General features: G+C 52.9%; 1 protein-coding gene and 1 long non-coding RNA gene across 10 annotated transcripts in view; both read right to left on the reverse strand.

Moving 5' to 3' along the window:
* The window catches only part of mark3a (MAP/microtubule affinity-regulating kinase 3a), a 38,682-nt gene that overhangs the window by 2,310 nt on the left and 10,766 nt on the right, over positions 1-25,606 (reverse strand). For 2 of the 9 annotated variants that reach the window (XM_060051457.1, XM_060051459.1), the window contains exons 4-16: positions 25,069-25,117; positions 23,756-23,821; positions 23,351-23,421; positions 22,821-22,877; positions 21,192-21,428; positions 18,557-18,697; positions 16,581-16,680; positions 10,939-11,051; positions 10,396-10,528; positions 8,267-8,514; positions 7,414-7,517; positions 3,762-4,034; positions 2,698-2,724 (exon numbers count right to left, since the gene is read on the reverse strand). In XM_060051457.1, the coding sequence (XP_059907440.1) occupies positions 2,698-2,724; positions 3,762-4,034; positions 7,414-7,517; positions 8,267-8,514; positions 10,396-10,528; positions 10,939-11,051; positions 16,581-16,680; positions 18,557-18,697; positions 21,192-21,428; positions 22,821-22,877; positions 23,351-23,421; positions 23,756-23,821; positions 25,069-25,117 (1,619 nt within the window). The remainder of the gene's footprint in view (positions 1-2,697; positions 2,725-3,761; positions 4,035-7,413; positions 7,518-8,266; positions 8,515-10,395; positions 10,529-10,938; positions 11,052-16,580; positions 16,681-18,556; positions 18,698-21,191; positions 21,429-22,820; positions 22,878-23,350; positions 23,422-23,755; positions 23,822-25,068; positions 25,118-25,606) is intronic. The other 7 variants (XM_060051458.1, XM_060051465.1, XM_060051460.1 and 4 more) reach the window with 7 other exon arrangements.
* LOC132457452 (uncharacterized) lies at positions 2,781-3,755 on the reverse strand. The gene is made up of 2 exons (XR_009525647.1): positions 3,428-3,755; positions 2,781-3,369 (listed from the first exon to the last, which is right to left on the reverse strand). It is a non-coding gene; the product is annotated as an uncharacterized LOC132457452 (long non-coding RNA).

Raw genomic sequence — 25,606 nt, forward strand, 5'->3', positions numbered from 1 at the left:
CCCAGCATGCAGTGCAGCAATACGGGGCTAATTCAGACCAAACGTGTCACTACACGGCCCCCGTTGGTGTGTGACGTCGTGTTGTGAACTGTGGCCTCTCCTTCCTGGCGCATGGGTCGCACGGCTTCCCCTCTCCCATCTCCCCTCTCCCCTCTCCCATCTCCCATCTCCCCGTCTCCCCTCTCCGCCGCTGCTCTGCCGACCGCAGAATGCTACGATGCTAACGCTACGATGCTAACGCTACGCGGTGAACAAGGTTCATCTTCCCGTGGGCGTCTCCGTCTCCCGTCTCCCGTCTCCCGTCTCCTGTCGCGATCGTCCGCCGCAGCGCGACGTTGGGCCCGAACGCACGCCTGACGTGGTGTGAAGGAGCCCGACGTTTGAGCGTCACGTCGGGGTGGGGGGGGAACAGCAGAGGGCTGAACCGCCCCCAGACGGCGTACGGACCTCCTCCTCTGACGAGGGCCTCGGCCTCCGACACGCGACGGTCTGGAGGGAGAACAACCCAGGCTCCACCCCCCTGGTGGTCCCATGACACACGGCAGCCAATGAGACGAGCTCCCCGGGAAAACACACCGATGAGGAGAGGATGAGGTGGATGTAGAGAATGGGGAGGAGGAGCAGAGAGGAGGAGGAAGAGCAGAGAGGAGGAGGAGGAGCAGAGAGGAGGAGGAAGAGCAGAGAGGAGGAGGAGGAGCAGAGAGGAGGAGGAAGAGCGGAGAGGAGGAGGGGGGAAGAAGGGGAGGAGCAGGGAGGAAGAGAAAGTAGGGCAGAGAGGAGGAGGAAGAGCGGAGAGGAGGAGGAAGAGCGGAGAGGAGGAGCAGGGAGGAAGAGAAAGTAGGGCAGAGAGGAGCAGAGAGGAGGAAGAGGAGGAGCAGGGAGGAGGTAGGGCAGAGGGGAGGAAGAGGAGGAGCAGGGAGGAAGAGGAGGAGCAGAAAGAGGAGGAGCAGGGAGGATGAGGAGGCGCAGGGAGGAAGTTGAGCGCAGAGTGGAGGAGCAGAGAAGAAGAGATGGAGCAGGGAGGAGGAGGAGGAGGAGAAGAAGAAGAGGAGGAACACAAGAGGAGGAGCAGGAGGGAGGAGAGCGGTGCAGAAGACTTACTAAGACCGTGTGCTCCCTGGGGGGGGGGCCCGGTAGCCCCTGACTTGGCCGGGTCAATACTGACCCTGCTCAGAGAGGTCAAAGGTCACAGGGCAGAGAAGGGTGGGGAAGAAACATTTACACACAGAGAGAGAGAGAGAAGGTCAAATCAAGAGGAGGTGGGGGGGGGGGGGGGGGGAACCTAACTTCCTGTGTTGAGGAAGGAGGCGGGACATCGACGCTCCCTCTGCACCAATAAGATTCCAGCATGTTATGGTTGAAGCGTGAAACCAAAGAGCTGACACAGGATGGGCGGGCGACCGTGGGATGAGGAAGATGAAGACGATGATGACGATGAGGTTAGCGTTGAGCAAACCCACCAACAGTTCCCTCAGACTGAAGAGTCTCAGCTCTTGTGTCGAGGTGACAGTGGAGGACATCACCACTAGAGGGCGCCAGGACGCTTCAGGGCTCGGCGAGGACTGCACTCTGCTCCTGGCCTCTCCCAACATGGCCGCCGTGAAGAACCGGGAACCAGAAAGCCAGAGCTAGCTGGCTGATAGCTACGCGCAGCTACCTTCTGATTGGCTGACGTGAACACACCTGCATCTCTAGAAGGTCTGTCGAGCAGGCGAATCAACCCTTCCCCCCCTTGAATGCTACAGGTTAGCATGCTAGCTTACATCAAACACGCTGGCTCTCCTCAACATGCTAACGCACGCCAAACACGTCAGCTTGGCTACACTTTTGGTACCAATGAATCTGTAACACCCTGCCGGTAAGGTTCAACACTACCTCAACACCAAACGTTTATAACCAACACCGTCGTCCCTAGACAGACTCGTTACTGGAGCCAGAACTGAGAGCTGCTCAGAGAGGGAGGGCCAACAACAAGACCTTTATCATCGGGCCCTCAACTAACTGCACGGGTCGGTCCCTTCCAAGACGATCCGCCAGGGTAGACATACCGGAGCTACAACAGGACCTAGACACAACCTGCTGCTGCTGAACCCCTCACACTCAGAGAGGTCGGCTCTCAGACGGGTCCTGGGGACATGAAGTAAGAGTGTGTGTGTGTGGACAGCCTCAGCAGGGGGGGGGGGGGGGGGGGGGGGGTGCGGTTGCATGCGATGAGATTTGAATGACAGGCAGAACACTGCACTACACATACACGCAGCGTGGTGATTGGCCGAGGCCAGGCGGTGACGTGTGATTGGTCGGCTGAGGGTCTAGCAGGCCCCACCGCCCCCCCCCCCCCCCCCAGTGGGAGACACACTGGTCCATCTCAACACACACAGCCCAGGGAGGGGATTGACCCCCGCAGTCTGTGGCAGACTGACCCAGACAGACCGCCCCCTGCTGGGAGTCGACCAGCACTACCACAACACGCTCCCAGCAGGAGTCTAAAAGGTTGTGTGTACGACTACCCCATTGTAAACCCCCCCCCCTAGTGGTGAGAGGGCTGTGTGCATCAGGACGGGGGTCTGAGCGCGCGTGTGTGTGTGTGTGTGGTTGTGTGTGTGTGTGGCGGGGGGTTAGTGAAGCAGCAGTCTGAGGCGACCCCGGGGGGGCGGAGTTATGGTTCACACCGAGCGAAGGCAACCCCGGTGGTCCTACCTTTTGGCAAACCTGAACGACATGTTTCTACAACAGAACCAGACACACACCATGAGAACCACACCACCACCACACCATGTGTGTGTGTGTAAGTGTGTGTGTGTGTGTGTGTGTGCGTTTGGGTGTAAGTGTTTTTGTGTGTGTGTGTGTGTGTGTGTGTGTGTGTGTGTAAGTGTGTAAGTGGGTAAGTGTGTAAGTGTGTAAGTGTGTGTGATGGATGGATGGTTTGCATGAGTGGAGACACATGGCAGGTGATAGGAATCGGCAGATGTGAAAGGGAGATTCACATCAGGAGGCGTTTGATTAAAATAGATGGAATAATAGAAAATCAATTTCTCAGCCTCGTTCCAGACCAGAGCTGTAGCTAGCCTAAAGGTCGCTAGCCCACAAGCTAGCAAGCTTAGCACCCGCTGTCAGCTTAGCAGCCAGACAGGGACTCAGTATACCCTGGTGAAAGGCCATGTGGAGCAGCACGCTACTGTAGATGTCTGGTAAGGATTGGTAGGGGTTGCCCAATCTGTGGCTCGGGAGCCATTTTTGGCTCCCGAGGTTCCCTATCGGGTCCCGGATGATAGCTGACTGATAAGCTAGGGCTGGAAGCATCTCCATAGATAGAGAATATTGTTGTGTCCCAACAAGGTAATTTGTGTAACTACTACTAACCAGTAATACCTAGTGTGACTGCTACTAACCAGTAGGAGTTAGTGTAACTATTACTAACCAGTAGTACCTAGTGTGACTACTACTAATCAGTAGGAGTTAGTGTAACTATTACTAATCAGTAGTAGTAAGTGTAACTACTGCTAACCAGTAGTACCTAGTGTGACTACTGCTAACCAGTAGTAGTTAGCGTGACGACTGGTTAGTGTGGTGTGGATGAGCTTGAAGCAATGTGTGTGGCAGCAGTTGCAGGAAGGTGTCCCCAGAATGTTCGGACCCAGCCCGGGGGCCACTGACCCCACCAGGGTGGGAACCCCCCAAGTGAGGTTCTACTAGGGGCTAACACACACGGAACCATCTAGAACGTTCCCGTCTGGAGGTCGGAGGTCGGGGGGGGCTCGTACCTGCGCGTGAGCTTGGAGGTGAGCTTGGAGAAGAGGTTGCTGGTGCCACGGCTGCGCGTCTGGGAGAGGGGGGCGGCGTCGTGGGACAGCGTGGGCGAGGCGGGGGGCCCGTTGTAGGTGGCCGTGCGGCGGTCCCGCAGCTGGCCCCCGTGGAAGGTGCTGCGGCCGGCCGTGCCGCGCGGGAAGCGCAGGCGGTCGGGCGTGGTGGCGTTGGCCACGCTGTGCGTGGACGCCACGGGGGTCCGCTGGCTGCCCGGGGAGACTGCCATGCTACTGGTAGGGGGGGGGGGGGGGGGGAAAGAGACAGCGTTACCATCACGACCATGACGACCTGCTGGGGCAGGGCTCATCAAACCGCGGCTCTGGAGCTGAATGAGGCTGTTCCAGCCTTCTGCCGTGGCTCCCTGGAGCTTTGGTTTATTTTGTTATGAATAACAAAAATTGGTGGGAGGTGACCAGAAAGGTTGCCCACCCCTCTACTGGGGATTCCCTCTGGGCTGAATGAGGCTGTGCTACAGAACCAGTTCACCCACCGCTCGGTAAGACCTCGGGACCCTGGGGATCAAACCCCGAACCATCAGCTCTGGGTCGGGGTCCCTGCCCACCAGACTAACCTGCCACTACTGGTTATAAAGTCAACCAGGTCCTAAGAACTAGAGCCATCTGACAGTAGTTTGAGTTCGGTTTTGAAACAAATCAGGACTCGGTCCACATGAGAATGCACCAGTATGGCTTCATAACCTGCTCCCTATAATCGCAGAGAAAGGTAGAACCACATCTTCATGACATCACACCTGTACGTCGAAACAAGCACCTCTTGGAACCACTGAAATCAAATGACCATGATGAATACCAATGTAAAACATTCACACAGCGTTGACCTTTGAACCACAGGACGGCCCAGAAGACATACGGCTTAGCCTCATCCACAACCTTCTGTGGTTGGAGGAGCTGGCGTGTTTAGCCAACCCATTGGGCGTGTGGGCTCGAAGCCGGCTAGTCCCGCTTATAAAGAGCTACCTTGTGTCTGCTGGCGTCTTGTGACTCCCAGGAGGTCACAAGACGCCAGCAGACGGGCCGACGGGCCGGGCCGTCCCACCGGTGACCTTCCAGCCTCGTTAAGAGCACCGTTCACGGGGGTAAGTATGCAGCACATCCATTTCATGATCACTGCATTTATTCTGGCCTTTCAGAATCCAGCCTTAAAAACAAGCAAGACAGTCGACTGCATCCTGTCCCGACACACCAACTCTGGCCGCCGCTCCAGCCGGTCACATGACCACTCACTCCTCCTGCACCCCCTGCTGAGATAGTGGAGGCCCTGTATCCAGGGCCTGGTCTGAACCGGAGATATTAGAGGCTCCTGTAACAAGGGCTGGTCTGAACCGGAGATAGTAAAGGTTCCTGTATCCAGGGCCTGGTCTGAAGCTGAGACAGTACAAGAATCAGAACAGAAGAGGTACTGCAAAGAACAGACATGTCTGTTCTGCTGCAGTGACAGACAGAACTCCCTGGAGTGGGAGGAGCTACAGTGAACAATGGGCGGGGCTCTAGTGAACCCCGCCCCCTCCTTTAGAGGCCCTGAACCGGTCCTGGAGTCACAGAGGTCACCTGTGTCTACCTGAGCTGCAGACGGCCTGGCCCGTGTTAACCAGGGTGGGTTAACTAGGGCAGAGGGTTAACCAGGGCTGAGGGTTAACCAGGGCAGAGGGTTAACCAGGGCAGAGGGTTAACCAGGGCAGAGGGTTAACCAGGGCAGAGGGTTAACCAGGGCAGAGGGTTAACCAGGGCAGAGGGTTAACCAGGGCAGAGGGTTAACCAGGGCAGAGGGTTAACCAGGGCAGAGGGTTAACCAGGGCTGAGGGTTAACCAGGGCTGAGGGTTAACCAGGGCTGAGGGTTAACCAGGGCTGAGGGTTAACCAGGGCTGAGGGTTAACCAGGGCTGAGGGTTAACCAGGGCTGAGGGTTAACCAGGGCTGAGGGTTAACCAGGGGTGAGGGTTAACCAGGGGTGAGTTAACCAGGGGTGAGTTAACCAGGGGTGAGTTAACCAGGGTAGGGTAAACGAGGGTGGGTTAACGAGGGTGGGTTAACCAGGGCTGAGGGTTAACCAGGGTGAGTTAACCCGGGGGAAGTTAACGAGGGGAGGTTAACCAGGATTAGGTTAACCAGGGGGCAGCTAACCCGGGTAAGGTGAACCAGGGTTAGGTTAACCAGGATTAGGTTAACCCGGGCCAGAGGAGGAGCAGACAGGAGGAGCAGGAGGCGGAGCCGGGTGACAGACAGGCGGTCCGGTCTTACGTGGGCGTGTCGTAGTCCAGGTGGGAGTGGCTCTGGGGCAGGGGGCTCCAGCCCGCCTGCCCCGCGTAGGGGGGGCTGTGGGCCGGGTACCTGAAGCCCCCCGGGGAGCCCGAGCACGCCGCCCCAAGGGCCCCTGAACCGCAGGGGGAGGGGCCGTAGGCCCCAAGGACCCCCGACCCGCAGGGGGAGGGGCCGTAGGCCCCAAGGACCCCCGACCCGCAGGGGGAGGGGCTGTACACCCCCAGACCCCCCGACCCGCAGGGGGAGGGGCCGTACACCCCCAGACCCCCCGACCCGCAGGGGGAGGGGCCGTACACCCCCTCGCCCGGACTGGCCGAGGAAGAGGAGGGTGAGGAGGCAACAGAACCACACAGCGTGAGGGGGGAGAGTGAGAGGGTGAGAGGAAGAGAGACAGGGGCCAGAGAGAGAGTGAGACAGGGGCCAGAGAGAGAGTGAGACAGGGGCCAGAGAGAGAGAGAGTGAGACAGGGGCCAGAGAGAGAGGAAGAGTGAGACAGGGGCCAGAGAGAGAGTGAGAGGAAGAGTGAGACAGGGGCCAGAGAGAGAGTGAGAGAGTGAGACAGGGGCCAGAGAGAGAGGAAGAGTGAGACAGGGGCCAGATAGAGAGGAAGAGTGAGACAGGGGCCAGAGAGAGAGTGAGATGAAGAGTGAGACACAGAGCCATATATGGATGTAGAAGGAGACAGGGGGGGCATAAAGAGTGAGACAGGGGGCAGATAGACAGTGCGAGAGTGAGATGACGAGTGAGACATGTGACCAGAAAGAGGGGAAGAGTGAGACAGGGGGAGGTTGATAGTGAGAAGAAGAGTGCGATATGGGGCCAGATAGAGAGTGAGAGAGGAAGAGGGAGAGTGAGACCGGGGCCAGAGACAGTGAGAGTGAGACAGGGGGGGCAGATAGAAAGTGAGAGAGGAGTGAGACACGGGGCCAGAGAGAGTGAGAGAGTTAGAGGAAGAGTGAGAGAAGGGGACAAAGAGAGAGGGTGAGAGTTAGAGGAAGAGTGAGCAGCAGGTGACAGCAGGTGAACGCTCCGTATTCAGAAACACTCTTCTTGACATGCGGTACACAGGAAGTCCTTAAATGGGCAGCAAGCAAGTCTGGGTCCAAGACAAAATACCCTCTGTTGGGACCGCCCCCAGGTCTCAAGCTGGACGGAAGGGGGACAGGAAGTGGCTTGGCCTACAGGAAGTGCAGTGGCCTACAGGAAGTGCGGTGGTCTACAGGAAGTGCGGTGGCCTACAGGAAGTTGGTTGGCCTACAGGAAGTGTGGTGGTCTACAGGAAGGGGGTTGGCCAACAGGAAGTGGATTAGCCTACAGGAAGTGGTCTCACCTGTTCTCCTTGCCGTTGGGGATGACGGCCAGGCGGTCTGTGTTGTTGCGGTCGCTGCAGACGTACGTATTCCTCCGTGTCATCCCCGCAGACGCCGCCGTGCTCTGAGACAACAACAACAACAACATCATCAACATGAACAATAACATAATGCCAATAACAACAACCAAATCACAAGCAACTGCAAACAAAAACAACTATTCCGAACCATGAAAACACAACTGACCTAATCGTTATGCGTCTGTCTGTCTGTCCCTCCCTCCTCTTCCTATCTGTCTGTCTGTCTGTCTGTCTGTCCCTCCTCCTATCTGTCTGTCTGTCTGTCCCTCCTCCTATCTGTCTGTCTGTCTGTCCCTCCCTCCTCTTCCTATCTGTCTGTCTGTCTGTCTGTCCCTCCCTCCTCTTCCTATCTGTCTGTCTGTCTGTCTGTCCCTCCCTCCTCTTCCTATCTGTCTGTCTGTCTGTCCCTCCCTCTTCCTATCTGTCTGTCTGTCTGTCCCTCCTCCTGTCTGTCTGTCTGTCTGTCTGTCTGTCTGTCTGTCTGTCTGTCTGTCTGTCTGTCTGTCTGTCTGTCTGTCTGTCTGTCTGTCTGTCTGTCTGTCCCTCCTCTTCCTACTGTCTGTCTGTCTGTCCCTCCCTCCTCTTCCTGTCTGTCTGTCTGTCTGTCCCCGTCTGTCTGACTGTCCCTCCCGCCTCTTCCTGTCTGTCCCTCCCGCCTCTTCCTGTGTGTCCGTCTGTCTGTCTAAGCGTGTGCGTGTCCACGTGTGTGCGCTTGCGTGTGCGTGTCCACGTGTGTGCGCTTGCGTGTGCGTGTCCACGTGTGTGCGCTTGCGTGTTAGCGTGTGTGTCTCACCGCGGGGCCGGTGGTCGCCCCCTTCTTGCGGTCGGGGATGTCGGCCTTGTTGGGGTTGTTGGCGTTGCCGAGCAACGGGCTGGCGGGCGGGGCGCTGCGGCTGGAGGACAGCCCGGTGCGGGCGGAGGTGGAGGAGGTGGAGGAGGCGGAGGAGGGCTTCCTCAGGGCCACGCCCCCCTCCTCCTGCCCCTCCCCCACCGTGGTCTGACTCCGCTTGGGGTGGGAGCCCGGGGCCGCGTTCTGGCCCGCTGAGGGACGCACACACGTTAGAGATACACAAACACACACACACGTTAGAGATACACAAACACACACACACGTTAGAGATACACAAACACACACACACGTTATATAGACACACACACACACACACACACACACACACGTTATATAGAGACACACAAACACACACACGTTATATAGATACACAAACACACACACACACGTTATATAGAGATACAGCAGCATAGAAACACACACACACGTTGTATAGAGATACAACAGCATAGAAATACACCAACACACACACACTTAACATAGAGATACAGCAACATAGAAATACACACACACACGTTAATATAGATACAGCAACAAAGCAAACACACACACACAAACACACGTTAATAGAGATACAGCAGCATAGAAATACACCAACACACACAGGTTAATATAGAGATACAGCAACATAGAAATACACACACACACACACACACACACACACACACACACACATTATATAGAGGTACAACAGCATAGAAATACACCAACACACACACACATTAATATAGAGATACAGCAACACACACACACACACATTAATATAGAGATACAGCAACATAGAAATACAACACACACACATTAATATAGAGATACAACAACATAGAAATACAACACACACACACACACACGTTAATATAGAGATACACTAACATAGAAATACATCAACACACATTAATACCAGTCGCAGAGACAGGGCAGAGATAATGCGTAGTTCGGTATTCTCTAACTATAATAAAGGATCAATACCAGTCGGACACAGGTCCGTGTTAATGCGTAGTGTGGCGTCAGTGAGCACTAATTAGGTTCCATGCGCTCCCCTATCTCAGCCGTGAACCAGTTCCGGACAACAGATCAATGCGACGTGACGCATTAACAGCTCCATCAGAACCAGCCTCCTCTCCCACCAGGTCCGCACGGTCACCCTGGTCGTCACCACGACGACCACTAGCATCACATCCCATCTACACCAGGGTCGGCTTAGCTCAGGAGGTACAGCAGTTGTCTTGTAACCGAAAGGCTGCTAGTTCGATCCCCGGCTCCTCCTCAGGGACCCCCTGAGCTCCCCCTCAGGGACACATCGACAGTGTCTCGCTGAGTGTCTCGCTGAGTGTCTCGCTCAGGGACACGTCGACAGCTAGGAGCTGTCCATCGACAGCTAGGAGCTGTCGATGGACAGCTCCTAGCTTGTTTCTCTTGAAGTGTGCTTCAGTCTCTCTCTTCCTCCTAATCTCCCTCTGCACTAAGTCCATTTTATATGTCTTCCACGCAGGATTTATCAGATTGAATATAATTATATTTATGATGCCCAAGTATGACTTCATGTAGGTCCTGTGACCAGGATTTCTTCATTAGTTCAGGTGTTCGTCATTAGTTCAGGTGTTCTTCATTTGTTCAGGTGTTCTTCATGGAGTCCTGGTGTATCTTCATTAGTTCAGGTGTATCTTCATTAGTTCAGGTGTATCTTCATTAGTTCAGGTGTATCTTCATTAGTTCAGGTGTTCTTCATTAGTTCAGGTGTATCTTCATTAGTTCAGGTGTTCTTCATGGAGTCCTGGTGTATCTTCATGGAGTCCTGGTGTATCTTCATTAGTTCAGGTGTATCTTCATGTAGTGGAGTTGTATCTTCATTAGTTCAGGTGTTCTTTAGCTGTCGACGTGTCCCTGAGCGAGACACTGACTGCTCCTGACGAGCTGGCTGTCGCCCTGCATGGTTGACTCTGCCGTCGGTGGGTCAACTAACCGATGCAAGTCGCTTTGAATAAAAGAGCGTCTTAAAAAGCATCTGCAAGTGTAATTGTACACCTATGGGGCCCATAGTGATGTTGTTATTCTGTGTGCGTGTGCGTTACCTTGTTCACTGTACCGCCTCTGCTTCTGATTGGACGCGCTGCGCTGGACCTTGAGGTGGGCGGGGGACTGACCATTCAGCTCGCTGGCTGGGCGGGGCTTAGCCAGGTTACTGTTGGAGCCACTGGGTTCCATCTATACACACACACAGAAACACAGAAACACAGAAACACACACACACACATTAGATATAGGCTACAGCTCTCAAGTGGCTGAACAGCTGAGGCTCTTCTCGCGTTATCTGTTGCTAAAGGGACGGAGGGGATGTGAAACACAACGTTGGAACACAATGAAGAGGAGGAGGCCCTCACGGTAGTGTTAGAATAGAGGTCGAGGAGAGTAGAGGCTGGGTGTTAAGTAGAGGTCAGGTTAGGCAGAGCTTAATAATAAATAAGCTCCAGTTTGACAGGAGGTCAGGTGGTTAGGTTACCAGTTCGTCCATGTCTGAGCTCGTCCTAGACTGCAGTAGGTGGAGGTCAAATGAAGGTTAAGAAGAGGTTAAGGCTAGGTCAAGGTAGGAGGGTGGGGAGAGGTTGTGTGTTGACCTCTGAGCTCTTCCTAGACAGCAGAAGGTAGGTGGCAGTAATCTCGTCGTATTTCATCTTGGCCAACGACTCCTGGATCTCCTCCAGGTTGAAGCCCATCCCCACCATCACGTCTGAAACGAGAACCAGGACGTACGTGAAGATACATGAAGATACAGCGGAACTACATGAGGAACACCTGAACTAATGAGAACTAATGAAGATACACCAGGACTCCATAAAGAACACCTGAACTAATGAAGACACAACTCCAATACATGAAGATACACCTGAACTAATGAAGATACACCAGGACTCCATGAAGATACACCTGAACTAATGAAGAACACCTGAACTAATGAAGAACACCTGAACTAATGAAGATACACCTGAACTAATGAAGATACACCTGAACTAATGAAGATACACCTGAACTAATGAAGATACAACAGGACTCCATGAAGAACACCTGAACAAATGAAGAACACCTGAACTAATGACGAACACCTGAACTAATGAAGAAATCCTGGTCACAGGACCTACATGAAGTCATACTTGGGCATCATAAATATAATTATATTCAATCTGATAAATCCTGCGTGGAAGACATATAAGATGGACTTAGTGCAGAGGGAGATTAGGAGGAAGAGAGAGACTGAAGCACACTTCAAGAGAAACAAAAATGGATTTAAGATGCCGACTGGTCTATATTTAATCACAGTTTCCCTGGAAAGTCTTTGATTCGGAGACAGTGGTTTATTTTAATAGATTAAGCTCAGGAATCACGACAGGAGATGAAGGAGACTTTGAAATGATACATTTCCACGCATCTAAAAATACAAGTGTTGCAGGAGACGACAGGAGCAAGGATACATTTCACTCTTGAGCTCCAGAAAAGACGCACACAGATACAGAGAGCCAGAAGGACAGAGACGGACACAGAGTCAGTGAGGGACAGACAGACGGACAGAGAGACAGACAGACACCCTACAAACCCCAACAGGCCTGTGTCGTGCTCTGGTGTCCACTATACTCAAATCAAATCTCAAAAGATAATCTCAGAGCCTTTCTGCCAGGACTTCTTTTCATTTACTTGAGCCAACATGGAGCTAACCAGCACACGGACGCCAAGGTAGCTAACTAGCTAACAGACAAGGTAGCTAACTAGCTAACAGACAAGGTAGCTAACTAGCTAACAGACAGGGCAGCTAAATGACTACCGGTAACTGTCTTGGTAGCCCACCAGCTAACTGACTGAGTAGCTTGCCGGCTAAATGACTTGGTAGGTTGCCAGCGAACTGACCTTATTGTATTATTCATTTTCTGACTGAACAGTACTTGAGTCAACCAACAATTCACATTAGCAGTCCCGTTATGACAAACAAACACCCACACAACTGTGTGTGTCCATACGATACATTCCAGTGGACTGTAACTGTGCTCGTCTATACAATACATCACGGTAGACCGAAACCACGCACACAATAACATATCAGTTAAGTAGCCACTTTTATCAAGAGACTAAAAATAACCACAGTATCTCACACCACCCTACGCACACACACACTCTCTAGCACTATAAGTCCCAGTGTGGTTCACACACACACACTTATTCTGCCCCCAACACACGACTACAGACTACACTGCAACACACACACACACACACACACCTTTTAACCCCTCTCCAAGCCCACTGACCCCTCCCCCTCGAGCTTAGAGCCCTCCCCTCACGTAGAGTACCCCCCCCCCCCCCCCCCCCAGCCTCCCTCACGTTGAGAGCAGCGTGCAGCTCCATCCCATAATGATCAAACATTAATCTCTGTGCTCCACATCTGCTCGTAGCAGACGCAGGAGGACTCTCACCGCAGGGGGCTAACTGGGTCTGCCCGGCTGGACACCCTGTTCACGGGAACAGGGTGTCCAGCATACCTTCTGCCACCACACTCTGAACAGTATGATCGATCCCTCCCTCCCTCCCTCCCTCTCTCTCTCTCTCTCTCCCTCTCTCTCTCTCTCTCTCCCTCCCTCTCTCTCTCTCTCTCTCTCTCTCCCTCCCTCTCCCTCCCTCTCTCCCTCTCTCTCTCTCCCTCTCTCCCTCTCTCTCTCTCTCCCTCTCTCCCTGGTACCTTCGTACCATGGCCCCTCGCAGTAGTATTATAATAACAATGTGTATTTCTGCTCCCTGGACGTCCTCAGGGGGCGCTGTTACCCAAACGACCCCGATCAATAAAGAACGGTTTGATTTGAATTTGGTCGCAGGCTCGACCGCCTCGCTGCGGGTGGAGAGAGAATAACAGACCAACAGTAGTGACCCCGGTACTGGAGGGGGTACTGGTGCTACTGGAGGGGGTACTGGTTGTACCGTTCTCTGATCTGAGGCCAGACTGAACCGGTCTACAGAGTGGACCGATGCTAAGGGGTCCCGCGTATTAGTCATGAAGAGCGCGCGCGCGCACACACACACACACACACACACACACACACACACACACACACACACACACACACACACACACACACACACACACACACACACACACACACACACACACACACACACACACACACACACACACACAGAGAAAGAAACAGAGACAGTGAGAGATAGACAGCGAGAGAGAGTGGGAGAGAGAGAGAGACAGTGGGAGAGAGAGAGACAGTGGGAGAGACAGAGAAATAGAGAAAGTGGGAGAAAGGGAGAGAGAGACACAGACTCGTCTCTCGCAGTGAAGCAATGTTGTGAACACAGTGTGATGTAACAACGGCAGAGTTATTTAGAGGAAGCCTCCTACATAGAGGAAGAGCAGAGGGGAAGAGGAAGAGGAGAACACAAGAAGAAGGAGGAGAATAGAGGAAGAGGAGGAGGAGGAGGAGGAGGAGAGGACAACAAGCCGACGGAAAGAGTAGAGGAGTGAGGGAATGGTGTCAGGGGGTTGTCTGGTGATGGAGTCTGTAGAGAACAGCTCTTTTAAGGATGACTCAGAAAGCAGAACCTCACTGCTCCGGCTGCACATGCTCCATCTCAACATATACACACACCACGCTTCACAACATGTACCGCGACACCTGGTGATCAGCACCCAATATGTACTGCTACACCTGGGCTACACCACCCGGGACAACATGGACTGTTAGTCCTGATGTACACCACCCAACAGGAGGGAGGCAGAGAGAGAGACAGACAGACGTAAAAACAGATGACGCAGAGAAATGAGGCCGAGAGATGGAGGGAAGCAATAAGCAATGAGGTGGAGAGAGAAAGTAGAGAGAGAGTGGGAAAGTAGAGAGAGAGAGAGAGAGAAAGTAGAGAGAGAGAAAGTAGAGAGAGAGTGGGAAAGTAGAGAAAGAGGGAAAGTAGAGAGAGGGAGAGAAAGTAGAGAGAGAGTGGGAAAGTAGAGAAAGAGGGAAAGTAGAGAGAGAGAAAGGAAAAGTAGAGAGAGAGAGAGAAAGTAGAGACGGGGGAAGTAGAGAGAGGGGGAGAGAGAGGGAGTAAAAGAGGAAGAGAGTACATAGAAACAGAGACAACCAGAGAGAGGAGAAAGGGGGGATTATAGAGAGAAAGGGAGAGAGCAGAGAGAGAGCAGATACAGGGAGAGAGGCAGAGGACGGGGGAGAAAGACCAACAGAGAGAGAGACAAGAGACAAAGAAAGAGAGGACAGAGACAGAGACACAGAGCGAGAGAGAGGCAGGGAGAGAGAGAGAGAGAGAGAGGAAGGGAGAGAGGCAGAGGGACAGAGAGAGGGGGGGAAGCAAGAGATCCCTTGTACGGTACGTGCTCTGGGTTTCCAATTATCCCCCCCCTCTCTGTGGGTGGGGGGGGGCTGGGGGGCTCCAACAGGGCCCCAGCCAACCAGCTGCTGTTATGTAATCCACTCCCCCTGAGGACAGTAAATAACACAGCACCTAGCCCCCCACTCTACCGCTCTGCTCCTCTCCTCCTCCTCCTCCCCTCTTCTCTCCTCCTCCTCCTCTCCTCCTCCTCCCCTCTTCTCCTCCTCCTCCTCTTCTCTTCCCCTCCTCCTCTCCTCTCTCCTCTCCTCTCTTCCCCTCCTCCTCTCCTCCCCTCCTCCTCCTCCTCTCCCCTCCTCTCCCTCCTCCTCCCCTCCTCTCCATCCCCTCTTCCTCTCCTCCCTCCTCCTCTCCTCTCTCCTCTCCTCCCTCCTCCTCTCCTCTCTCCTCTCCTCCTCCCCTCCCCTCCTCCTCCTCTCCTCTCCTCTCCTCCTCCCATCCTCCTCCTCCTCCTCTCCTCCTCCTCTCCTCTCCTCCTCTGTCTCCCCCCCTCCCCCCTCAGCCCTCTCCCTCCTCCTCCCCTCTCCTCCTCTCCTCTCTCCTCCTCTCCTCGCCTCCTCTCCTCTCCTCCTCTCCCTCCTCCTCCCCTTCCTCTCCTCCTCCATCCCGCCCCCTCTGTCTCCCCCCCTCCCCCCTCAGCCCTCTCCCTCTCCCTCCTCCTCATCACTAGGTTCTGAGGCTGAACCAGCCCGCTGCAGACCTCCTAGTTATGCCGCTCTGTGGACCCCCAGACCCCCCCAGACCACGGGGGTCCCGGGACCTGTGGACCCCCTCTCCCCTCCGGGCGACGACCTGGAACCCCAAATCCAGGAGGGTCCCGGAACGGGTTTCAAAAACGTCCTTGTTACACTAGTTAACCATTCATAGACATCCGTGAACGCAGTAATAAGTCCGTCACTAGCGACAAACTAAGAGTTAGTGCCGGTTAATTAGTATTCTAGTTGGCATTTACTAATGGGTCCATGTTAACTTAAAAGGTATTCATTTATACTTTATTTAATAGGGTTGGGCAGAGCCATCACTTATTATATAATGTATCAATTAACACCTCAGCTAACATGAACACGGACACCTTTAGTAGACCATTACCACAGCATCAGTTAACGGTTGATTAACTGCCAGTTCATTCTCATTACTGCATTAACGAAGATGTTAATTATTGTAACCTTATCGTGAGGGATCAAATGTACTCATTGTGGGGTCATGGGACTTTGTTTTGAAATGTACTGAGTGGGCACGGTCATGTGACTTTGTTTGAGGGTTTATTAAGGTTCATAACAATGTGATCATGTGACTATATCTATGGTGGCTGGTTCGACTTCGTGACTTTATATTGGGGTGGTTTAAGGTCCTGCTGTATGGTCACGTGACGGTGTTGTGTTAGGGTAATTTAACTTCCTTACATTGTCAAGTCACGTGACGTGTGGCCGGACTAAGCCTGAGTGCTGATGTTTACAATAATACACTTGATTTATAAAGCGCTTTTTCAAGGTTAGCGAAGACACTTCTATGATCAATTCTGTAGTCATCAAATCAAAACTAAAACATAAAGACGAACATCAACGGTGGATCCATTCAAATGAAAACATTCAAGAAGTGTTCAGAAAGAGGAGGAGAAAAGAGATAGAGAGAGAAAGAGAGAGAATAAGAGAGAAAGAGAATAAGAGAGAGAGAAAGAGAATAAGAGAGAGAGAAAGAGAGAGAATAAGAGAGAGAATAAGACAGAGAGAGAAAGAGATAGAGAGAACGAGATAGAGAGAGAATAAGAGAGAGAGAAAGAGATAGAGAGAAAGAGAAAGAGAGAGTAAGAGAAAGAGAGGGGAGATGACCCTGAGGTCATGTGACGGCGTGGTCACGTGAGCCGTCTACCCACCTATCCTCTTCTGGTCGGTGATATCCATCTCGGGCTCCAGGAAGGGCTTCAGGTGGTCCTCGTCGAAGCCCGCGTTGATCCAGCGGTCCTTCATGATTTGCTGGAGGGGACGGAGATCACATGACCTCATCAGAACACGAACAGCCAATCAAACGCTTCGCGGCGGACCTCAAAGTCCTCATGTTTTGTGTGGCCTCTGTGTGTTTACATCGTTTGCAATCAGTCGATGTCCCATCATTAAAAAACAACTTCATCCTCTGCACGGGTTGAATCGTGAGACACTGGAAGATTTACACGCCTACTAACAGCCAATCACAAAGCTCCCAGACCACTTCCTGTGGCGAGGAACACAGCCAGGAAACCACGTAAGATAGACAGCGAACAGACTTCCTGGTTGCCACTTGAGACCAGTTTCATCCGGTCGCATTGCGTAACAAACATCAGACCATCCATATATAGTTCACACACGCACACAGAAAAGCATCTATAATTCAGTACACAAACACACAATATACCAGTGCACACATTTGTGTGTACTGGTATAAATATACCAGTACACACAAATGAAAGCACAACAGACAGAATGTGTTACATTGCCAACTGTTGCTAGCCGTGTAGCATGGGAGCGATGCAAGTTTCCCCGAGCTTGTAGCATAGCTTTGTGCTAGTAGCATAGCAACTACGCATCATTTACTTCACAAGCATCGAGTCACTTCAGGTCGTCTTCAAGCTACAATCAGAGGCGTTCTGTCCAGTGCTGGGGATATATTGCACTAACTCACACACACGCACGCACAACTCTGGCACACAGACAGACACACACACACACACACACACACAGGCACCTAGACACACAGACACAAACACACACACACAAATTATATTATACACTGATTCTGTGCCTCTCTTCTTAGAACTCATCCTCTGAGCCCTTCTCAGAAGACCCTAGCAGTAAACATCCTGTTCCTCTAGAACACGATTAGCGTATGCTCCCGACCGTTCAGCCCCGAGGTAGACTCTTCCATCCGAAGCCTTCACTGGATCCAGAGACGTCACAGACTCATACTCTTGACGGGGAGCAGGTAGGAGAGAGGAGGCGTCTCGGGCGAGAGGCCGACAGGTAGACCGTGGATACCATTGATCAAAAAGGTAGAACCTTCCAGCCTAACCTGTGCCAGACTTCTTAACCAGGGCCATCGCCTTAGACCACAGACTCGTGAGGTCTTTCAGGATGGTAGGGTACCCCCGCTAGAACCGTAAGGTGCATCAGGCGATCCGAAGTAGTACCACGGACTCTGTGGACCCCGTGTCGTGCGTCGGGCCATCAGATCCTCCCGAGAGACGCCCCCCACACAGACAGAGCCTCCACCAGGTGGAGGCTCTGTCTGTGTGGGGGGCGTCTCTCGGGAGGATCCTCCTCCTTTGTCTCCACCAACGTCTGGGTTCTACTCCTTCATCCAGAGCCCGTCCGGCTCTTCTCTCCGGTTCTTTAGACCCACGGCGGAGGTTGCGCACGCGCACACACACACACACACACACACACACACACACACACACACACACACACACACACACACACACACACACACACACACACACACACACACACACACACACACACACACACACACACACACACACACGTTGGTTCTCAGAATCACTGACGCAGGACCCTAAGTGCAGAGTCCCGACCGGCCGGCCGACGACAGCGCCGCGGCTCAGAGGAACCGACGCCCTCATGCACTATTCACGGCCGCTACGTCAGGAACCCTGAGTGCCGTGGGGGGGGGGGGGGCAGGGTCTCCCCCAGGGAGGGGGCGGAGCCGCCGCGTGATGATGTCATGGTGATGTCGTGGAGGAGGAGGAGGAGGTGCTGCTCCGGGACGGACCGCATGCCGGTGGGGGGGGGGGGGTCGATGAGGAGGAGGATGGCGATGACGAAGAGGAGGGTTAATAAAAAAAAAAGAGATATTTACATTGTCGGCGTCCTCCCTCACCTCCAGCGTGCCCCTCTTGGACGGGTTCAGCACCAGGAAGCGCTTCAGGAGGTTCTCGCAGTCCGTGGACATGTAGAACGGGATGCGGTACTTCCCCCGCAGAACCCGCTCCCGCAGCTCCTGTAAGGGGGACGGAGAACCCACAGCACAGCGTTAAGAGGAACCGAGAGTAGAACCACAGCGTCGGAGGAACCGGGTTCAGCGACTGCGTTAACATCCCACTAATGGGAGTATTAGTGGTGCAACGGTTCACGGGTTTCCCGTGATCCGTACGGATCAACCCTCACGGTTCGGGACGCAAGTGATCCGCGGATCGGCTGATAAAAAGAAAAAACCGGAAGGACAATTCCGGTATTAAAAACATCATCAAGTATCGTAGCGATATACAAGTTTCTGTTGTGTTTTATTTTGCGTTCCGTAAATCCCATTGAAACGGTAACCGGAACCTGACATATTTATGTTTGGTTGTAGTCTTTTCGCTCGGTTTTCCGTATCAATAGTAGGGCTAGAGCCGAGCGAAAAGACTACAACCAACCTCCCTTGCAAAGAGCAATGAGTCTTCCAACCGAAATCAATGGATTTACAAAATGCCAAATAAAACACGACAGAAACTGTATTTCGCTACCATACTTAATGAAAAAACAAGAAGATGAGGATGTCTGCATTGCCTTGGGAGAGTGTAGACTCTAAACTCTCCCCAGGCAATGCAGACATCCTGAATTGTAAATCCAGAATTGGGGATTATTTAATATCCATGTTAAACAGAAGAAGGAATAATGCCTCAGATTGCAATTTTTTTAAATATTGACCATGCTTAAAGGAAGCCAATTTTTTCGATTTATTTTGTTTTTACCCATTTGAAGATTTTATTTAAATTCACATTTGCCTTGTTATCTTTATTGTTGTTGTTGAACCGAAAATGATCCGACCCGTGACTCAAAAACCGCGACGCGCTCCGAACCGCGAGTTTTGTGATCCGTCGCACCCCTAGTAAGTATTACCATGCGCATTACTGCGTTAACATGTGTATTACTGCGTTAACACTAATGTGGTGGACCACATTTCGTTGTCTCTGTACTTGTACTCTGCACAATGACAATAAAGTTGAATCTGAATCTCAAACCCACTTGCGCAAGCATTAACACGCGTATAACTGCGTTAACATGAGTATTCCTGAGTTAACATCCCACTAACGCAGGGTATCTCACTCCTCGAGGAGTGAGAGGAAGCTGGGGAGGTGACAGCGGGCCAAGGCCTTTGAGCGGTCAGCCCCGTAACCAGGTTAAGGCGTTTCCACGGTCACCCCCGTAACCAGGTTAAGGCGTTTCCACGGTCACCCCCGTAACCAGGTTACGGTGGCGGTTGTCCCGCGTGTCCAGGGGCCGTGTGTCCGTGTGTCCCGGGGGGGAATCCCAGCGCTCCAGGAACACAGGACTGCATTATCCCAGGCGTTACATAATCAGGGCCGTTCTCAGGTTTCAAGGACGGGACCTTCTGGCGCGCGGCCCCCCGCTGTCTGCTCCGTTTAAAGGGGCCCCGCAGTGGGGGGGGGGGGGCCGTACAGACGGACGGCAGCGCCTTACAGCCGGGCAACGCACTAGACTCCTGCCTATTACTAGAAGGATGCGCTAACATGGACGCTGTGAGAGGCCCTCTATGCTGCCTCACATGTCTGAATGAACCGCGACCGCGACATTTACATTTAGGGCATTCAGCTTAGACACTTATTATCCAAAAGCGACTTAAAACACGTATCGACACAGCGACGGCGGAGTCGACCACGCAGGGCGACGGCCGGCTCGTCGGGAGCAGTCAGGGTGAGGGCGAACTCGCTCAGGGACGCATCGGCGCTCCGCTAGGAGGAGCCGGGGATCGAACCAGCGACCTCCCGGTTACAAGTGAACCCGCTCTACTTCCTGGGCTAACCGTGACCTTGGACCATACAAACGGAATAATAAAGTTATTTGACTTGAATAATGAATAACGGCGGTTATATGAGCGGGGAACTCGGGGAAGGAGGAATAGTCTGACGCTTTATGGGAGGGAAGGGAAATGTGTTGAACATAGTCCACAGGAACATAGTTACAGTACGTGGTCACGAGTCGTTCAGACAGCCATGGTGACAACGCACAACATGAGACATGTTGACACACAAACAAGCTCTCACACACACGCACAAACCAGGTCTCACACACACACACACACACACACACGGTCCCTCACACACACAGACACACACACACACACACACACCAGGTCTCACACACGCACACACACACCAGGTCTCACACACGCACACACACACACACACACACACACACACACACACCAGGTCTCACACATACACACGTCACACACACACACACACCAGGTCTCACACATACACACGTCACACACACACACACACCAGGTCTCTCACATACACACAGCACACACACACACCAGGTCTCACACATACACACGTCACACACACACACACACACCAGGTCTCTCACATACACACGTCACACACACACCAGGTCTCACACATACACACAAACCAGGTCTCTCATATACACACACACACACACACACACACACACACACACACACCAGGTCTCTCCCCCCCCCCCACCTTGAGGTTCTGCCCGTCGAAGGGCAGCGACCCGCTGACCAGCGTGTAGAGGATGACCCCCAGGCTCCAGACGTCCACCTCGGGCCCGTCGTACTTCTTCCCCTGGAAGAGCTCGGGCGCGGCGTAGGGCGGGGAGCCGCAGAAGGTGTCCAGCTTGTTGCCCGTCGTGAACTCGTTGCTGAAGCCGAAGTCGGCGATCTTGATGTTCATGTCGGCGTCCAGGAGCAGGTTCTCCGCCTGAGGAACCGAGAGGAACCGAGAGGAACCGCTCTTACTGAGGGGGTCGGGGGTCCGAGCCACGACACCAGCGCAGCCTCTCACACTCGCATGAGCCAGGTACCAGCCAGGTACCAGCCAGGTACCAGCCAGGTACCAGCCAGGTACCAGTCAGGTACCAGTCAGGTACCAGCCAGGTACCAGCCAGGTACCAGCCAGGTACCAGTCAGGTACCAGTCAGGTACCAGTCAGGTACCAGCCAGGTACCGGTCAGGTACCAGTCAGGTACCAGTCAGGTACCAGTCAGGTACCAGTCAGGTACCAGCCAGGTACCAGTCAGGTACCAGCCAGGTACCAGCCAGGTACCAGTCAGGTACCGGTCCAGTCCCAGCTCAGTACCAGTCAGGTACCAGTCAGGTACCAGTCAGGTACCAGTCCAGTACCAGTCAGGTACCGGTCCAGTCCCAGCTCAGTACCAGTCAGGTACCAGTCAGGTACCAGTCAGGTACCGGTCCAGTCCCAGCTCAGTACCAGTCAGGTACCAGTCAGGTACCAGTCAGGTACCAGTCAGGTACCGGTCCAGTCCCAGCTCAGTACCAGTCAGGTACCAATCCAGTACCAGTCAGGTACCGGTCCAGTCCCAGCTCAGTACCAGTCAGGTACCGGTCCAGTCCCAGCTCAGTACCAGCCAGGTACCAGTCAGGTACCAGTCAGGTACCAGTCAGGTACCAGTCAGGTACCGGTCCAGTCCCAGCTCAGTACCAGTCAGCTACCAGTCAGGTACCAGTCCAGTACCAGCCAGGTACCGGTCCAGTCCCAGCTCAGTACCAGCCAGGTACCAGTCAGGTACCAGTCCAGTACCAGCCAGATACCAGTCAGGTACCAGTCCAGTACCAGCCAGGTACCGGTCAATTCCCATCCAGGTACTAGTCCTGTACTAGTCCCATACCAGTCAAATACTAGTCCAGTACCAGCCAGGTACCAGTCCAATACCAGTAAGGTACCAGTTCAGTACCACCACCCTCCACCCTACCCTGTTCCCCAGCCCATTATTAAAAACCTGCATTTTCTGCACGCCAGAAAACAATCGCTATGGAAACAGGTGACGCGTCGCTATGGAAACAGGTGACCCAGAAGCAGGAGTTGGTGGACTGGTTAAAGTTTAACTGGGTGTTCCAATTCTCACACACACACACACACACACACACACACACACGCTTCCCTGGACATGGGCTCATGAATTATTGGTGGTCCTGAAGGGAGGGGGGGGGGGGGGGGGGGGGTCTCTCACACACACACACACACCTTCGACAACAACACTACCGGATGGACACACTTATATAAGCACCACACAGTAACACATGCACGTTGAAACCCATATCGCACACAGCGATACACACAGCAGTGACTCACCTTGAGGTCTCTGTGGACAATGTGCTTCTGGTGGCAGTACTGCACGGCTGAAACTATCTGCAACACACACACACACACACACACACACACACACACACACACACACACACACACACACACACACACACACACACACACACACACACACACACACACACACACACACACACACACACACAGGGTTTGATTAGGAAGCATTAGGGTGAAGTATAGTTTAACGTGTGACAACACACACAAGAGGGCTCTCCGGTTGCAATGGGATCTGATTGGACGTTTGATCGGAGAACAGAGAGTAGAAAAGGCTGTGTGGGAAAGAACAGCTCAACTACCTGAGGTCGGGGGGGGGGGGGGGGAGAGAGAGAGAGGGAGGAGAAGGAGGACAGGGAGAGAGGGGGAGAGAGGGGGAGATGGATCCAGGTACCAAGGAGACACCAGGAAGGGGAGAGTGGTCAGCCCAGAAAACTGCAGAGGGGGTGAGGAAGAGGGTGAGGAAGAGGGGGAGGAAGGGGAGGAGGGGGGGGGGCTGTTACCTGTCTAAATTTAGCCCTGGCCTCTTTTTCTTTCATCCTTCCATGTGCAACAAGGTAGTCGAACACCTCACCTGGGAGAGAAAGAGAGATATGCACGTATAAAACACAAAATGTACCGACTGCCCAATGCTGCCCCCCAAACACCTGGAGAGCCAATCAGTAACTAGTCTGTGGCTGAACTAGTCGGCTACCAACCCGGGCTACTACTAACCCCGGCCACCAACCCAGGCTAGTAACCCTGTTGACTGTTCATTAGAGGGGCCCATAACAACACAGGTCTTGATGGTGTGTGTGTGTGTGTGTGTGTGTGTGTGTGTGTGTGTGTGTGTGTGTGTGTGTGTGTGTGTGTGTGTGTGTGTGTGTGTGTGTGTGTGTGTGTGTGTGTGTGTGTGTGTGGATCCTCACCTCCGCTGGCGTACTCCATGATTAGGTAGAGGGTCCTGTCCGTCTCGATCACCTCAAACAGCTTGACTACAGACAGACAGACAGACAGACAGACAGACAGACAGACAGACAGACAGACAGACAGACAGACAGACAAACAGACATACAGACAGCCAGACAAGACAGAAACAGAGAGAAAGAGACACAGAGAGAGGGAGAGTTACGTAATGAACCGTTTAATTGCCACGAAAGGTTATGCAGCCAAGCGTTTTAAAAGGCTTCCTCTCCTCCTCTAGAGCCCCAGCCCTGTGTACGAGGACACAGGAGGGTCTGCTGATGAGTGTACTGAAAACGGTACACAACTAAATATACAGCAGGAGAAGGTAGAGGACGAGAGACACCGCCGGCTCCCACACGATGAGGCTCAGAGCCGTGGAGCACAATCATGTGTTCACAGGAAGTCACGGTGTTTCCAGGTGTGTGTGTGTGTGTGTGTGTGTGTGTGTGTGTGTGTGTGTGTGTGTGTGTGTGTGTGTGTGTGTGTGTGTGTGTGTGTGTGTGTGTGTGTGTGTGTGTGTGTGTGTGTGTGTGTGTGTGTGTGTGTGTGTGTGTGTGTGTGTGTGTGTGTGTGTGTGACAGACTATCAGGGAACCCCAGACGCACTGCAGAGAGACTTCTAGAAGGAAGTCCCTCAAATCTGTTCAACAACAGAGTTAAACAAATCTGTAGCTATAAAGTGGGTGTTAATGTGTGCAGTACTGTATCTCTATAGAGGGTGTTAATGTGAGCAGTACTGTATCTCTATAGAGGGTGTTAATGTGTGCAGTACTGTATCTCTATAGAGGGTGTTAATGTGAGCAGTACTGTATCTCTATAGAGGGTGTTAATGTGAGCAGTACTGTATCTCTATAGAGGGTGTTAATGTGAGCAGTACTGTATCTCTATAGAGGGTGTTAATGTGTGCAGTACTGTATCTCTATAGAGGGTGTTAATGTGTGCAGTACTGTATCTCTATAGAGGGTGTTAATGTGTGCAGTACTGTATCTCTATAGAGGGTGTTAATGTGAGCAGTACTGTATCTCTATAGAGGGTGTTAATGTGTGCAGTACTGTATCTCTATAGAGGGTGTTAATGTGAGCAGTACTGTATCTCTATAGAGGGTGTTAATGTGAGCAGTACTGTATCTCTATAGAGGGTGTTAATGTGTGCAGTACTGTATCTCTATAGCGATTGTTAACACATGTAGGACTGTATCTATAAAGTGAGGGATAATGTGTGCAGGACTTTATCACTCAAGTGAGTGTTAATACACTATACGTCAACACGGTTCTTACCTATATTTGGATGATTCAGGATCTTCATTATTCTAACTTCTCTGAAGAGCTGGAAGAAAGGAAACGAACAAGGTTATTAAAGGCTGCGTCGGCCAGGCTGAGTTCATGTCACAAGAGACTACAACCACAGCGGAGCATCAAGTCCATCTCCCAGCCGCCCTTTCCCGGATAGAAGGACTACAGAGCCAGACCAGTGTGGAGACAACGGGCCAGAACTGTGATAGATAGGGGCCCCTTACACACCCCACAAGGGCCCCCCCAGTCACACTGAGTGAGCAGAGGCTGGAGCTCCACATTGAATCATTCAGCAGATGACGCTTTCATCCACGCCGCTTACAAGTGAGGCACAGAACAATCAAAGCAGGCGATCAATGTCGGAGGAGCTGCTGGGCGCCCTGGAGACGGCTGCAGAGAGAGCCGGACCAGGGCTCAGCATCACGTTAGCTCGAGCTCAGCGCGTAGCTTAGCTCGCTGTCCAGCAAGCCCAGCAGCATCGACAGTACATCCTGAAAATTTGTTTGAAAATGTTTGCTTGTAT

Source organism: Gadus macrocephalus, chromosome 5 (genome assembly GCF_031168955.1).
Source record: "Gadus macrocephalus chromosome 5, ASM3116895v1".
Taxonomy (NCBI): domain Eukaryota; kingdom Metazoa; phylum Chordata; class Actinopteri; order Gadiformes; family Gadidae; genus Gadus; species Gadus macrocephalus.